The sequence below is a fragment of the Esox lucius genome, chromosome 23 (genome assembly GCF_011004845.1).
Source record: "Esox lucius isolate fEsoLuc1 chromosome 23, fEsoLuc1.pri, whole genome shotgun sequence".
Lineage (NCBI taxonomy): Eukaryota > Metazoa > Chordata > Actinopteri > Esociformes > Esocidae > Esox > Esox lucius.
The window spans coordinates 12,272,953-12,290,924 of record NC_047591.1 but is presented as its reverse complement, the minus strand read 5'-3'; the positions used below and the strand labels follow the sequence as shown (position 1 = coordinate 12,290,924).

At 43.1% G+C, this 17,972-nt stretch overlaps 1 protein-coding gene across 1 annotated transcript in view; it reads left to right on the top strand.

The window, feature by feature from the left end:
* nrip2 (nuclear receptor interacting protein 2) overlaps nt 1–8,978 on the top strand; it is a 28,124-nt gene extending 19,146 nt beyond the window's left edge. The window contains exons 3-6 of the mRNA XM_010887154.5: nt 4,730–4,812; nt 5,388–5,491; nt 6,465–6,517; nt 8,377–8,978. Of these exons, the coding sequence (XP_010885456.1) occupies nt 4,730–4,812; nt 5,388–5,491; nt 6,465–6,517; nt 8,377–8,496 (360 nt within the window). The 3' untranslated portion in view covers nt 8,497–8,978. The remainder of the gene's footprint in view (nt 1–4,729; nt 4,813–5,387; nt 5,492–6,464; nt 6,518–8,376) is intronic.
* The last annotated feature ends 8,994 nt before the right edge of the window (nt 8,979–17,972 follow it).

Sequence of the window (17,972 nt, the reverse complement as noted above, 5' to 3'; positions counted from 1 at the left end):
AGTTGCCATTTTGACAGCTCGTCATGTCATTTTAAGGTTGCGCCAAGCGTATTTCCAATCACCTTAGCGAAGGCTAGACAGCTATAAAATACTTTCTGATTCCAACCTGAGATAGCAATAAAGTGGTGATAAATTAAATATGCTTTGGGATATATGGAGCTTTTGTTGATTGACTCATGCATGTAGGCTTGCTATGCTGACCTGTCTCAGATCTTGCAGAATGGAATTATCCTCATTAAAAAATGGGAAGCCACACGCGGCTCAAACAATATCCCACGTCTGTTTCAAGTTCAAAAAACCGCTTGCTTGTGTGTGTGTGTGTTTGAAATAAGCAATCCGCCAGGGAACATTCCACGGGGTTCAGCTCATCCCTGATCTTTTTTGCGGCTCGTTTCTTTTTGCATCTATAAAATTGTAAACGCTCATGTATTTCTATTGAGAGATATTTTTAATAAACTTCACAGTAAAGGAGGACTGTTTCATCACTCAGGGAGAGACAAAGGCACACATATGCAGGCCTACTAATAAGCCAGCTGTGACGAGCCTGCAGGGACTAAGGCAGGATGGAAGCTACACTAACTCCTGGTGTGTAGGGACTACTGTTCATTTTCACGCTCTGCCACAGCAATAGGATGTTATGTTTCGCTGGGCAAACTCTGTTATTTAGAGGGGCATAAAAACACCCTGAATCCAATGTGTGTACTGTGGTACATGGTGATGATATGGCGGCAAAAGTAATCTTCCAGTTTATCCTACAATCCACCCAGTGCTTGACTTGGGCTAGAACAGTCTGGAACAGCATTCCGGCACTGCTAATTTTAGACAAAGAGTGTTCTGGTTCCTTTTTTAGGCAAGCCTTATTAACACATACAGTTAGGTCTGGAAATAATTGGACACTGACACGAGTTTTGGTATTTTGTCTGTTTACCAAAATATATTTAAGTGCAGTTATATAATGAATGTGGGCTTAAAGTGCAGTGTCAGCTTTAATTTGAGGGGAATTCACATCTAAATTGGAGGAAGGCTTTAGGAATTACAGCTGTTTAATATGTAGTCCCCTGATTTTCAAGGGACCAAAAGTAATTGGACAATTGACTCAAAAGCTGTTTCACGGACAGGTGTGGGATATTCCTTCGTTATTGCTTCATCAATTAGGCAGGTAAAAGATCTGGAGTTGATTCCAGGTGTGACATTCGCATTTGGAAGCTGTTGCTTTGAACCCATAACATGCTGTCAAAGGAGCTCTTAATGCAAGTGAAACAGGCCATCCTTAGGCAGCAAAAAAAAGAGAGATCGCAGGAACATTAGGAGAGGCCAAATCAACAGTTTGGTACATGCTGAGAAATAAGAACACACTGGTGAGCTCTGCAACACAAAAAGACCTGGACGTCCACGGAAGACAACAGTGGTGGATGATCGTAGGATCCTTTCCATGATAAAGAAAAACCCCTTCACAACATCCAGCCAAGTGAAGAGCACTCTCCGGGAGGTGGGCATTTCATTATCCAAGTCTACCATGAACAGAAGACTTCAAAAGAGCAAATACAGAGGGTTCACCACAAGGTGCAAACCATTCATAAGCCTAAAAAATAGAAATGCCAGATTTGACTGCCAAAAAACATTAAAAAAAGCCAGCCCAGTTATGGAGCAAGCAATCTTTGGACAGATGAAACTATGATCAACCTGTAGCAGAATGATGGGAAGGAAAATGTATGGAGAAGGCTTGGAACCGCTCATGATCCGAAGCATACCACATCATCTGTAAAACACAGTGGAGGCAGTGTGATGGCATGGGCATGCATGACTTCCAGTTGCACTGGGTCACTAGTGTTTATTGTACACTTGAATTCTGAAGTGTATAGGGATATATTGTCTGCACAAATTTAGCAAAATTCAGTGAAGCTGACTGGAATGACCCAAAACCTACTGCGAAAATAACCCAGGAGTTTTTTAGGCAAAGAAGTAGAATACTGCAATGGCTGAGTCAATCACCTGATCTCAACACGAATTAGCATGCATTTCAATGCAGAAGACAAAACTTCAGGCAGAAAGACCCACAAACAAATGACAACTGAAGACCACTGCAGTAAAGGTCTGGCAAAGCATCACAAAGGAGGAAATGCAACATTTGGTGACGATTCATACAATATTTTAGTATTCATACTGTAAGTCTGCACTTCAATTCCGTCTCGGTTGTTTCAATTCAAATCCATTGTGATGGCGTACAGAGACAACATTATGAAAATTGTGTCAGTGTCCACATTTTTCTGGGCCTAACTACATTTTCATGGATATAGTCAAATTTGCAATTAGTCAGTTCTTGCACTTAATTAATCCTGAGTCAAGCGCTGAATCCACCTATTAATCTCACGCTTACACATCAACCATACACTGCCAACTGTGAGCACATTTCTAATCCTCCCTCCAGAGCAGTGTTTTACCAACATGTTCTCCCTAGCACCCAAAGTGTGATATGACAATGTTTACGAAATGTCCTCTATGTGCTGCAGAGTCTTGATATTTTATACAGAAACATCATCATAGAACGGGTACCTGTAGTCAACCCGAAGCACGCTTATAGAACAGGCCCCTGTAGTCAACAGAAACCCCTTTAAAGAACAATATCCACTTTGCCTTTACCATAAATCACTGCATTAAGATGCAAACCCGTTGCAATAGAATTTACATCTGTTCCTTCAAATGCTGACAGAACTAGAACTCCTTCGATGGCACAAGCTAGGTTTGAGCCTCGACTGTGCCACTATGTGACGATTGGAGAACACACTGCAAGGGATCTCAGACCATTGCTCCATAGATAATCTTCCCTGATCCTGGAGATCCTTTGATCTGTGCTTTACGGACTTTGACTTTTAAGGGTTCCCAGACCAGTGGAAGTCAAATAGCTAATGACATAAAGATAGGACATTTTAATCCCTTAACCAATCCAGAAATCAGTGGTGGTTGTCAAAGCTGTTTTTAACTGTAATTCTGCTTGGTAAGATGACATTTACATTTGGGTTGACATCCATGCAGGCATTCATTTTAACCCAGTATAGTGTGAAATAGACATACAAACAAAAGCCTAAATATATGCACATCATATAGCACCTTTCCTCTACTTGTTTCAATTACATAATTGTTTTTTCTGAGTTCCATTGACCTCTTCACTGAATCTATTGCCCGGAGATTGGTCAGCAGGGATTTCCTGTTCTCTTTGTGCTCTAGCCTGTGAAGCTAATTTAGGTTATCAGGTGAGTGAGCATGCCCTCACATGCGTTGACTCACATGACTTCCTGAATGAAAGAGCAGAATGGGAAAAAAGCAGAATGATTCGCCACAAGTTTAAAGGTCATCTGAGGGACATAGTGGTAAAGTGGCTGCTTGGCAGGTTAGTTGCATCATGTTGAACAGGGTTCTAATCCTGGTTGTGGAATTCTGACAGTAAACCGTCACTACAGCACTCAGGGTTGGCAGGGTACCAGCCAAACAATTGGCTCACTTCCAGGTGATTTCTGAGTAGTAACATGTAAACATACTAGTAATGTGTAGAAATACTCACATACACACTAACATACATACACAGAGTATGAGTAAACACATTTTAGGAATTTTTATTCTTGTAGGGACACAAATATTTGTTCCCATTCAATCCTTTTTTCCCCCTAACCCTAACCTTAACTGCAACCTAACCCTAACCCTAAGTTTAACTGCAACCTAAAACTAACCCGAAAAACCCAACCTTACTGTCAATTGTAACATTTTCCTTGTGGGGAGAGGCAAAATGTAAAATGTTACTTGTTTAAATATAATAGATAATAGGTCCCCACCAGGCGAGTAAAACAAACACACCCACACAAACACACCCACACAGGATTACTAGGATAAAATGTTGTCACACACAGAAAGGCAGCTCTGCTGAAACACAGGATCCTCATGGTGGATCTGGCCTGAAAGAGATAATGTTTCTATAATATGCCTTTGAACCTACAATGTTGCTCCTCAGTTTGGACTGCGTTATAATTTCCAATCAGAAACTGAGCGGTTCATTGATTAGTTAAAGAATATTCCTTAAACTGCTGATGTTGCTAATATTTCACTGTCTAGTAATGTATTTAGTGTTAAAAAAAAGCCTAGACAAGCTCCAGACACCATGGGACCTTCATCTTTTTATGAAAGCAAGCACAGTCTGTTACTCTAATGGTTGAACTAATAATAAACAACACATCCTCTGAGACAGAATAGCTGATCAGTGTTTTTAACAGTAATAGTTTGTCATCTCCAAACACGAGGATTAACATATAGCTATTTGCATGATCAGCAGAGATTGTGTTCCTATAGTTCATAAATCAGACAGGAAATCATTGCAAACGCTGTTGCAGCTAAAGAACCGTTGCCAAGCCTAGAAAAACAGGTCTTAAGCCCTACCTATAATTGGTTGGGAAATGTGTTTTAATGGACAACTAGCGCCATTTGCCAGACCTGTAGAGTAGATTAGCCTTTTATTCAGGCTTATTTTCACATAGTTTGGCAGATTTTCAAGCAGGCACTCATGAGGTGTATAAGAGCTGTTGGTATCCATTTGATGAAAAGCCTTTAGCACGTGAACAGATCAATGATTTCAACATACTTATTCCTTTCTGCTGTTCTCACATTTGTGATAGCACAGTGTGTGTTGTTGACAATCAAACCTGTCAGTCAACAGAGGTGTTGTTCTGTTGTGTTTCTACAGTGCTGTGAGACTATGGTGACAGCTTCCATCAACACGGGGAGTCCACACAACCACATATCCAGCTCCTGCTGCAGGAGGCTCGGGTAAGAGATTCTCTTCAGACCCTGCTCTCTCAGACTCAAGCAGTCATACGCAGTTATAAAAATAGGGACAGCATACTGTATTCCTCGTCAACATTAAATTTTTGGTAATCCTCATCTTAATCCCATATTTAAACCTAGCCATAAAGGGTATTTCAAAGAACAGTTTAATAAATAAATCCAATAACCTTGAAGGAAACATTCTTGAAGGAAACATTTGGGGTTCATTACATTGAAACTCTGGGGGACCCAGAGCCCCAAAATAGCCATTTGAAAGGGATTGGAAAATATTTCCCAATGAATTACATTTTTCAGATTCAATCAAAAACTGCGGACATTTGTACAGTAAAACCTGTACAATGATGTAGTAAAGCCTAGTCACACTTACACTCACACACACTAACAAAAGTTTCTAATTAGCATAAACCAGCACCATCAAACAATTTCCAGTCCCGCATACGAAACCTCCATTCTCAAAGAACGGAGAACATCTGACCGCACCAGAGTCAACAACCTGCGTGTGACATAGAACAGAGGGGAGTCATAATGAACTCCCACAATGCTGTGTGTTTTGGCAGATTGGTGCCCACCCAGGGAGGTCATGACCTGCGTGAGGGATCTGTGGAGGGACTACAACTGCAGCTGGGCCAACAGGGGCTCCAATGCTCTGCTCATGTCACAGGTGTTTGTGAGAATTACTCATGCAAGTTGAAGCAGTACCGGTGTGATTAAGACAGTGTCAGTTACACAGTTCACTTCTTGCTTCGCAGGCAAAATACACAGACCCTTCAGACTTGACAGTAAGAGCAATGCCACGATGTGGATTGAGGTTAATAGTACTGGCTGGATAACATATTGGACATATATATATATTTTTTTACAGTCTCAAATGATATTTAAATTCAGCGTTAGTTTTTTTTGTCTAAGTTTGGATCAGTATAAAATCGTGGGCACAGTCAAGCCTGTACAATCCCTTTGAATTCATATTTTTATAAGGTTACCACATGATCAATAAACACCATACCATAAATGCATATGAAAAATAAGATATTTTGGATAGAATCTAAGGCGTAGGGGTTAAACTATAATATTCCCGTCAGTGAACTATGCAAACATTGCTGGGTGCTCTGTTACAGTAACCAAAATCCATTTTACAAACTTCCCTTCACCAATATCGATACAAAAGAACCCGGCAAAATCAGTCTACGTAGAGATCCAGAGCAGTATTTTTAGATAGCAGCATATAGTTATAGATCTGCACACAGGCAGTTATTTCTGCATGCCTTCTCTTAAAAGGTGGCTGAGTAAAAAGATGTGGTGGAGGTGTGCTTGACAGCCAGTGTCCGTGTGAGCTCAGTATAAAGTGGGTGCACCTTTACAAATTTGCAGACAAAAAACACTCAACAAGCAGGAAGAGATGAACCGCTAAATGGTTAAACACACACAGATGGCAGAATTGATATGTGCTGAATATTCCTGTTTAGATTTCAACAAATTCAAATGCAGAGTACTAATGAATCATAGCAAGCAGTAGACACAACAGGTTAGAATATTTATTTCTGCTCCCTGTCCTTGCCCTTTTATTTCGGTTAATCTCTGTATCTCTCTCTCATCTCTCTGGATGTCTCTGTTTTTTTTTTGTTTTTTTTTTACAGAGGATGACATGTTTGAGCTGTGCCTGGGTCTTCAGACTCTGCAGGAACTCAAAGTAAGCCCCTCATTATTGTTACAAACAGTTCTATGTTGAGTTGTGTGTAGCTCAGTTGATAGAGTATGGTACCTGCAATGCCAGAGCTGCGGGTTCAAATCCCTGGGGGATGGGCGAGCAATATGCCAAGAAATAATAAGTTGCTCTGGAGTGCCTGCTGAAGCAGTTAATCATTTAATCTACTAGCCTCTTCGAATGTCATCTAGCTTGGACTTCACAGCCAACGATGCTATAAAATAGGGAGAAAAGAAGGCAGACATTGACCTGCAGCAGTTAGATCACACAGAGACCTTAGTAACACTATAGATGCTAGGTCTTATCAGAACCCATTAGAACACCTAATCATGACAGGGATAGAGAGGTTTGTGTGTAATTTGAGGGTTATGGCTGTCTGCTGGTGCTGCCTTTTAAGGACAGGGCTGCATGTCAAAGCAAACATACAGTGCCCTCTTGAGAGTGACAGTGTTTTTGTCTTCATCAAAGACAGCATTCTTTGGTCATCTACTGTAGAAGTCTTCTTCGGTCAACAAGGCAGTTTGCTATTGCGGTTTCTTTTTAGTGAGGTTCCATACTGATTATTTGGTAAGCAATAGGTTTTGGCTTTGTGTCAGATCGTTTTTTTGTTTTGCCTCATAGTGGTTTCCTTGACTTTCATTGCCACCTCTTTGGTCCTAATGTGGAGACCCCAATGGCAGATGGCAATTGACAGCTCTTTAATGCCGGCACAAAAGTGATGAAATATCTGACTAACTAGAAACATCAGTCAAGCTATTTGTCCCAAGACAGTTGGTGCCCTAAAGTTTATTAATTATGAAAAATCAACGGATAGTGAAACCATTATTTACATAAAACCCTCAGATAAAAGCTGTGAATCTATACTCATAGTAATTGTTTGCTTTCAAATCCACTATACTGGAGTACAGAAACAAAAGCCAAAAATACTTACTGATCCTAATAATTTCTGAGGGAACTTTTAAAACAGACTGCAGATCAGCACAGCTCCTTGAAGATGTGCACTTTAAAATGCTGACATTTCTCCTGGAAATGGGAACTCAGAGACAGTAAACAAACAGAAGAATACACATACTAATTACATACATAATTACCAGAATGTTCTCTAAGGGTATGAAAGGAAAAGGAAAAGTAGGCACAAGACTAATTGCAACCATTTCTCACATTAAATCAAATTATTGGTCTTGAAGGGCACACTAGAAGCCAGATATACGGTTCAGCAAAGCAACCCTGTAGGATCTGCAATGCTGGAGACAATTTTCCTTCCAAGTGCACCCAGTCTCAGTCTTCTGCTTTCAGCAAATCTCAAGATGGGAACTCTAATTGAATTTAAATACAGCTAAAAAGTAAAAAAAAAAAAAAAGAAGAAAATCCTAAAATAGACTGGTGGCTTGGAAAAGAGGGTGAATCCTAACTGACTTATGACATGTGAGGATGACCATAAACAGAGATTGAGGAAGCCTGGAGTTAAAATGATAGACATATGAAACTGTTCTGTTGAGGGGTTTGTCTGATGACCAGGATGTAACGGGCAGAGTGACGCTGAGTTTGTCAGGTGTCTCTCTCAGGGCTGTTGTTTGTTTAGTGTACACATGTCATATAGGGGGTACACACTGGGGCACATGGAGCCCCTCAACACAACCCTTCGGATGGAATAGAACACTGCTGACCTCAAAAGACCCCTTTGTTTGCTGTTAAGGTCATCTCGTGCAGACCGACATTTGCTCAAACCTTTCGGTTTCCATAACATCTTGAAACCTTCTGCTGTCTAAAAATAGCCACTTTGTGGGACTGTTACTGCAAAAACCAATATCATCCGTTATTCCATATTGTTTCTCTATCTCCAGTGCTGTGTGGACCTGAACAGAAGAGTCCTGAAGCTGCAGAGGTCAGGGGAGGAGCTACCTTTCCTGAAGCCCCCATTAGTCAGCCAGTGCCAGTGTCACGATAGCAACGAGAACCTGTGACCCTGGCATGTCACCTCCTCCCAGCCAAACCCCATGCCCTCCTCTAATTGGCTGGAGCTGAAAAAAAATAAAACATGACAGGGTTCTTGTCTCTCGACTGTCCAATCAGTCTCGCACTGCCAGCAACATGGATGAACACCCAACAAAATGTTGGTTTACACCATTGTGTTTGTTTCTGTTGAATTAAGTCGTTACCATGATTTGAATCCTGCATTTAATTAGCATATTAGTTCGTGGAGCAGACGGAGCTTGAAGGTTGGATGACTTAATGTAACGTTGATATTGATGTACCTAATCAAGCTGTTTTCAATCTGCCAGACAGTGTGTCATTGTTTCCTACTGAAAGATGAGTTGGACAATGACTACCACCTTAAACATTAACACATGGATTTGTAAAATATTTTACCTTGATCGTCAACTAAACGCCACAGCTGTTTGAAATCAAAACTCGGTTCAGCCGTGAGTAAAAATGCTAATCTTCTCATGTGCGTTCAAGAGAAATGGTGATTTATATATCTTTTTTTTTTTTGGCAATTCTATAGTCTTATGAAACTGTAGAATCTGCCTTCTAGATCTAATTGAGAGTCAGAACATACAGGGAGTCCTGCTGTTCTCTGAAAGAGATGTGAGGAGACTACAAGCTATTCCAAAATGAACTGCCTTCAGTGAAGTGAAGCCCCATCTCTCTCTGCCTCTCCCAGCATTCTTAGAGCATGTAGTCTACTTTCCCAAAAACACTGCAGTGAACGACATGAACAATATTTTAAAAAACGCACATACTAGTTGTTGACGTCAGAGACTTCACTGCAACAAAACATCCAAACATTCCATTATTCTGCATGTCTATTTTGTACAAGTCTGCGTGTGTATGTCTGCATCAGTTTGTGTGACTAGGACACGTGAGTGTGTCGGTGCGCGCGACTAGAAGATGTGCAAGTGTGTCGGTGCGCGTGACTAGAAGATGTGCGAGTGTGTCGGTGCGCGTGACTAGAAGATGTGCGAGTGTGTCGGTCCGCGTGACTAGAAGATGTGCGAGTGTGTCGGTGCGCGTGACTAGAAGATGTGCGAGTGTGTCGGTGCGCTTGACTACATGTGCGAGTGTGTCGGTGCGCGTGACTAGAAGATGTGCGAGTGTGTCGGTGCGCGTGACTAGAAGATGTGCGAGTGTGTCGGTGCGCGTGACTAGAAGATGTGCGAGTGTGTCGGTGCGCTTGACTACATGTGCGAGTGTGTCGGTGCGCTTGACTACATGTGCGAGTGTGTCGGTGCGCGTGACTAGATGTGCGAGTGTGTCGGTGTGCATGACTAGATGTGCGAGTGTGTCAGTGCGCGTGACTAGAAGATGTGCGAGTGTGTGGGTGCGCGTGACTAGATGTGCGAGTGTGTCGGTGCGCGTGACTAGATGTGCGAGTGTGTCGGTGCACGTGACTAGATGTGCGAGTGTGTCGGTGCGCGTGACTAGATGTGCGAGTGTGTCGGTGCGCGTGACTAGATGTGTGAGTGTGTCGGTGCGTGTGACTAGGAGATGGGCGAGTGCATCAGTGCGTGTGACTAGGAGATGGGCGAGTGCATCAGTGCGTGTGACTAGGAGATGGGCGAGTGCATCAGTGCGTGTGACTAGGAGATGGGCGAGTGTGTGTGGCTGAATATGAATTGTACGTGTGATAAGATAGGGCTAGTAGCTAGGTTTTCACATGGGAAAAAAAGGATATGTTCTCCTCCTCATCCTCCCAGCTCCGGTCAGAGGGAGCTGCCAAGACGAGAGCCGACCCCAGCTGCCTTTCCCCCCTCGCACCCTCCAGGGGACATAAATCACTCGGGCCTGAAGTTGTTCTCTGTGCCAAATCTCTCACAGATGTTAGTTCAAGCATATTATATCACACACACATTTTTCTTTGGTTCGGGAATTTATCTTCTCGTTCGTTCCCCTTTTGCTGACGTACAATATTCACTTTGACATGTCATATTTGCAGATTTGGTCTTGCACTAATGACCGACGTACGGACATTGAATCATCGACAGGTATCTGCCTGATTCAGACCACTGGTTTGTCTACGAGGGCCAAACTGTGCTGTGACGGCTCGGATATTTTCTTTTTCCTTCACAGCACAGTTTCACCACATATGATGGATACCTACTCAGGCAAACGCAGCATTCAGCCCAGCCTGCTCAGAGTGATTCAGGCATGTGAGAGAGCCAAAAAGCCAAACTATCATCTTCACTAACTTTCAAGGCACTCTACCTTGACCCTTTTACATGCTGTAGATAATCAACAAGTGTTTCAGACGCCCTCAAAGATAATCACGCTCTGCTTTTGCTGCCCGAACCTGTATTTACAAAGAGTCAAATAGGTGCTGATGTCAGACTAGTTTCGCCTTTTGGAACATTAAGTAATGAAACAAAATGACATTAACCTGGTTCTAGATCAGCATTCCTACTCCTACTTTTTGTTAGACCGGGCTCTGAACGGTGCCATGTGTGTACATAGATCTCTGTGATTCCTCTCTACTAAGGTCACCCATGCATAAATTAACAATGTTTTGTTCCCCTTTGACATACTGTACTAAAGTACCTCCTAATATGCTGTGCCATGGAAATCAATGTATGAAAGAAATGTATTTTTTGTGTTTTTTTCTGAAACAATATTTTCTCTGCCTATTAAAATATGTATTCTGGCTAGCTCTGTTTTACACGTCTCCTTTGCACACATTTATTGTTCCAAGACAAAGATGTGCCGGTGTCATTTTACAGTAGAAAAACGTACATTCGGTTTAAAGAGAAAACATTAACAAATGCCTGTTATAACACAGAAACAAGACTATGCTTAAATTAGTCATTTATAAGCTCAAAACACACCAAACCACCATCACCAATATCCACCACCAACTCCAGGGAAGACAGGTGGATATTTAGTTTAACTAAAGCACAAGTCACTCCGCTCTCACTGGTTTTAATAAACCACATGTAGCTTAACTACCCTAATGGGCTGTGATGCCTTTGACAGGCTCTGGAATGCAGCAGCTATGGGAAAAAAAAGAAGACCCATTTCATGTTTGCGCAGAGAAAGCAGATGTTCCCACAGCGCGGGACTGTGAGACAGATGATCGTGGAATGATGATTGACCCCACTGGCCTTGTTGCCCAGCACCTCCTCACTCCCCCCATTTCTGTCAGAGGGTCCTGAGAGGCAGGACCCTCTGCCTGTTTATCAACCAACTACTAGCAGAGGTCTCTATGACCCAGACGTTGTCCCAACCAGAACCAAATGAGCTACTGCAGGGCCGCCTAAACCCTTTTCCTGGAGATCTACTGTCCTGTAGGTTTTCTATCCATAACCAGTTTTTGATGAACCCGGTTAAGCATTTCAACCAGCTAATTCTAAGAATCGGGTGTGGATTTAAAACCCACAGGGAAAGGGTTGGGCATCCCTGAGCCACAGCGTTAACATTGTCACAAGAAAGGGACTTGGTAACCGTTACAGTCTCCCACATTGCAAACAGAATTAGGACAAACAGAAGTATTCCTGCACACACACGAGTCATTAGAATGCTGATTTATGTTCCAATTTAATTATTTAACTTAATTGAAAGGTAGCCATCGGAGAACCAATTCTTATTTACAATGACAACCTGGACAATGATTTCACTTGCAAGACAACATTCAGTTACACAGAACTACAATCAAAAACATAGTGTTCAGGTGGCAGCTCTGACAATTTGTTTTTGAAGCAGTATGGAGTGATGAAAGTGTGACGTTTGACGCTTAGAGCTCAAGATAATGAAAAAAACTCTACACAACCATGTCAATTTAAGCTGGGATTAGCCCTGGTAGTCGATACAGGTTTTCATACGGTATCTACAACCAGTCAGGAAGTTTCTTTAATCGTAGGATTGACTGAAGAAATACTGCAGTGCAGGTTTATTTTCCTGCTGCGGCCTGTTCTAGAACTGAGGCTCCTCCATCATTTGGGATTTCATTCTGTGGGTATAAGACTGTGCATGCATCTCAGCACGTCTCTCAGGAAATCCTGTTTCATTTGATTCGCAGGATGTCACTGGCTTCTCTGTAGACGATGTGCCCACACTCCGTCTGGAAAGTTCAGAGGGTCACACTGCACATCTGCATGATCAAACCACCCCTGGAGCCCCCCTCCACACAACTCAATGTCAGTTGGGCAGAAGAGCAGTTTGACACCACAGCATGCTTTGAGAGTCCCATAGCAACTTTCCCTTTGAGTCGCTACATACCACATCCTGTCAGTTTCTCAGCAGCAAACAACGGCCTGATGCAAATGTGTGAACGTTGACCACAGGAAGCAGATAGAGAATACATAATCCATTATAAGTGCCAACCAGCGCTGTTACGACCTACGCCCGGTTAGGTCAAATGTCATTGCTCGGAAACTGCTACATAAAGAAAAAACAACCTGGGGATTATTTGTTCCCAGAGACCAAGTTGTTAGTGTGTTTACAAATAGAGGTGGAAGGCATCCAAGACTCGTCACAGGTGTTAACCAGTAACCATTTTTGAAGACTAAGTACCATTTCATGTGTCGAGACAACATGACACCTCACTTCAAACCTTGTGTATCAGACACAGTAAAGCAGAGTTTTGATGCACAGGGGAGAGAAAGCCCATCTCTGGAGATAAACACTTTCATGCACAGAAGCATCGAGTGCCTTCTCCACGGGTAATGACATCTAGCAACCATCACACGTGTCACACTGAAGAGCAGTCAATAGGAAAGCCTTTAATGTGTATTTAAGCTTCGCAGACTGAAGTGTGTTACTAAGGAACAGCCTGAAATGGAACGAATGCAGTCTAAGTACGTAGACTAAAGGCGAAACAGAGACTAGGTATGGACTGTAGAAGCTACGCAATCCAGTTGAAATGTATCCGTTTTGACATCAATAACCCTGAGTATAAATGTCCTAGGATGACAGGCACAGTTGTGTGGGTTAATAAGGACCCTATCTCAGGACCAGGTTGAGGCTTAATTCACTATTACAATGGACATGTTGCATTGTGCTTCATAGAACCACCATCCCTCCAAACATACCTCACATGTTCTCCACCTTCTCATCAACCACCCCCACACCTCCCTCAGTCAGGTTCTCCACCATCCCACCAACCCCCCACTGCAGTCAGGTCCCCCACAGCAGGCACAACGACACTGTGGAATATCCCATAGGCAGGGGTCCCCCCTCCCTCCACAGCCAGAACGGCATGACTTCTTCCGGTCCGTCATTTAAAATGCAGGGCACTCTTGCAGTGACACACCAACATCACGGAAATGAAAAAGTGCTGCTGGACACGCTGAGTTTAAATCCTCGCTGATGAGATGAAACTGGTTATTAAAATGGCCACTGGTGTCAGTCACCCCATGTCAAACCCCTGGGGGAACCATTAAGACATGACTAGTTGAAGTATTAAGTTTAACAACGTGTCACTGGACGTTATTAACCGGATGCGTGAATTGTCGTGGCAAAGTGGGGGGCAACGGATGAGCCTAGCCCTCATTTCAGGGGGGGGCGTTGGGGGGTTTGGAACTGTTGGATGTTTGGTGAAGCGGTCAGCTGCCGACATCTTCGGACGATATCATTTTGACTCACAGAGAAAAAGCTATTTCTTACTGTATGTATTATCAATCAATCAATCACCAGCCTGTCTTCGAAAACTACAAGTACTGAGTGGGATGTGACGCAAATCAGATTGCTGCAAAGCCATTTCAATAAAAGCAGAAATGTGTTTAAATACAGTATTAAATTATGCACATATCCATTCCAGGGATGATACGCCGACCCAGTGTAGCCCTGAAATGATACGCCGACCCAGTGTATCATAGACCAACAATAACCACTCTTCATTACAACAGTTTCATATCCTTCCTTATTTGACTACATCCTCCAGCCCTGAGCCGAATGTCCTTCCTACTTTCGTTTTAGTGAAAGAAGGCACCTACAACTTTCCGAGCGGGGGGGCTGAAGAGCCACATTACTGTTAGAACCAGAGGGTTGAGACAGGAACTTCATTGTCTGCCTACACACACACTCGCCCCATGGTGGTCCTAAGGTCATTCAGGTCATTCAGTAAGCGGAGTCTACATTAGATGTGGTAAGGCCAGCATGCCTACTTCAGGGAAATTTCAGGGCAGAGGTGAAATTCACATTGAATCACACACGCACGCACACACACTTTGGTGCAATGGTTCATGATTTGAAATAAGAGATCTCATACATCTTCCATATGCTCAAAGGTTATTCCTTCAAATAACTGTGCTTACCTCCTAGTTAATGTGTTTGTGTCCTTTACGAAGACAATCCACTCCGACAGGTTTGGCATATCAAGAAGCTGATTAAACATGAAGACCATTACACAGGGGCACTTACAGCTGGGGACAATAAAAGGCCACAACCCTGGACAGAAAAACACAATACCACAGACATCTTTAGGGACAGTGAAATTGGCTCCCCCAGAGTCGATGCCAGCTCACGAACTGCCTCCGATGTGCTTTTTGAGAATTTGCAGTTTGTCCAACTGGCCTCCCAACCCCAGTCCACATGTAACTGCACCAGGCCAGGACCTCCCCATTCGTGTTCGCCTAAGTGATCGTCAGAGACCACCCCCCGCTCGGAAAGCTGATAAAGCAGTGGGGTTGCACACCTGAAGTATCCCTGCATAACGTGCATGCAATCCTCTGAGTGAAGATCATCAATCCTCTGAGGGAAGATCATCAGCGTGCTGATCATCCTGACCAGGGTCTTGATCTGATTGCAGTTTGGCCTCGTAACTGACTTGAGTGGGTAAATGTACACTTTCAACAGCCACTGGCGTGCTGGATAAGTGGTTCAAACCTGAATGCTGATGTGCTTTTTTGTACTTTTCTAATTACTCAGTAACCACTTTATAATAACATTCAACACTTCAGGGATTTGTGGAATACCCACATACCACAGCTAAGAACTGTATCCAGGCCCTTCGTGTTGGGTCATGCTTAAGAACAACCATTGCCATGATATGCTGGATATACAGTGGGGAGAACAAGTATTTGATACACTGCCGAATTTGCAGGTTTTCCCACTTACAAAGCATGTAGAAGTCTGTAATTCTTTTTATCATAGGTACTCTTCAACTGTGAGTGACGGAATCTAAAATAAAAATCAAAAAAATCACATTGTATGATTTTTAAGTAATTAATTAGCATTTTATTGCATGACATAAGTATTTATGAATTTAATATTTGGTACAGAAACCTGCAATTACAGAGATCATACGTTTCCTTTAGTTCATGACCAGGTTTGCACACACTGCAGCAAAGATATTTTGGCTCCTCCATACAGACCTTCTCCAGATCCTTCAGGTTTCGGGGCTATCGCTGGGCAATACAGACTTTCAGCTCGCTCCAAATACATTTATTGGGTTTAGGTCTGGAGACTGGCAAGGCCCCATCCATCCTCCCCTCAATACGGTGCAGTCGTCCTGTCCCCTTTGCAGAAAAGCATCCCCAAAGAATGACGTTTCCACCTCCATGCTTCACGGTTGGAATGGTGTTCTTGGGGTTGTACTCATCCTTCATCTTCCTCCAAACACAGCGAGTGGAGTTTAGACCAAAAAGCCCTATTTTTGTCTCATCAGACCACATGACCTTCTCCCATTCCTCCTCTGGATCATCCAGATGGTCATTAGCAAACTACAGTCGGGCTTGGACATGCGCTGGCTTGAGCAGGTGGACCTTGTGGGCGCTGCAGGATTTCTTTGAGACTGTGGTCCCAGCTCTCTTCAGGTCCTTGACCAGGTCCTGCCGTGTAGTTCTGGGCTGATCCCTCACCTTCCTCATGATCATTGATGCCCCACGAGGTGAGATCTTTGCATGGAGCCCCAGACCGAGGGAGATTGACTGTCATCTTGAACTTCTTCCATATTCTAATAATTGCGCCAACAGTTGTTGCCTTCTCACCAAGCTGCTTGCCTATTGTCCTGTAGCCCTTGTGCAGGTCTAAAACGTTATCCCTGATGTCCTTACACAGCTCTCTGGTCTTGGCCATTGTGGTGAGGGTGGAGTCTGTTTGATTAAGTGTGTGGGCAGGTGTCTTTTATACAGGTAAGTTCAAACAGGTGCAGTAAATACAGGTAATGAGTGGAGAACAGGAGGGCTTCTTAAAGAAAAACTAACAGGTCTGTGAGAGCTGGAATTCTTAGTGGTTGCTAGGTGATCAAATACTTATGTCGTGCAATAAAATGCTAATTAATTATTTTAAACTCATACAATGTGATATTCTGTATTTGAAGTGTACCTATGATAAAAATTACAGACCTCTACATGCTTTGTAAGTAGGAAAACTACAAAATTGGCAGTGTATCAAATACTTGGTTCTCCCCACTGTATACCACACTTCCTTTTGCCTGACGGCTTTGTTAAGTATGTCATTTTTGATACCAGGCTAGGGGGGATGTCCTCCAATGTCGGAAAAACATGGCACTGACGGCAGGGCTCGTCATCACACGTGTTCATGACTGACTAGATTTCCTGAAGCTTGGCACACATCTGATTTACGTACACAGACAGACCACTTACAAAGTAACATTGGATCTTTTTATACTGAGAAAACACATGCTGGCAAGTACTAAGACTCTGCAGTCAGAGAGAAGCCTTGGTCGGCTACTAAGTGGAAACCAGTGGGCAGAGGGCAGTTTTGCTTTCCATTCCCAGCGTGCCAGTGACGTGTCGACCGTTTGACCGCTAGTGGTCAAAACCCGTAGCCAGCTCCGACAAAGCAGGCAGGAATGCTGCCGACCAAAGAGGCAGCGACATATAGGGGAATATATCAGGGTTATTTTCTCATGCCACAATAACGAGAGCAACGATCAACTTAAAAAAATAAATACACAAAACCAGTAGAACACACTGGAAAAAAAGCATTAACCTAACGATTAACGGGGGGTGGTGTCACCGAACACACGCATCAGCCTAATGTTCTCCTTGCCAGCTTACTACACACCCTAATGGACAGACACTATGTGAAAAGTTCTCATTTCTAACCCGGACATGTTAAAATAAGGAGCATCAAAACTTAATGTAACTGGGCAGCGGAAGTTACACAAGGACACTGTAGCCCCAAGTGTGGCCACACGCACTATTCTCGCACGAACGCAAGCACTTAACTCCACCTGCACCCAATCCCCTCCACCTCAGACCACACAACCACTCATCTATAAAGGAGCAGATTAGGTAGACCACAGTCTGAAATTGAAGTCCATCTATGAGAGGAAGTGACTCAAGTCTAATCATCAGTGCAACAGAACTGACAAAGGAGACTGGCTGTCACGATGGCGAAGTTACCCAGCACTTCATTACATAACATCAGTACCACTCCAGACTCTTGCGGATGAACGGTCACAGGACAAAAAGACAGAAAGATTCTAACTCAAACAGTAGACAACTTACAAGAGCAAAAGAAGCTGAGTGTAGTTATTTTA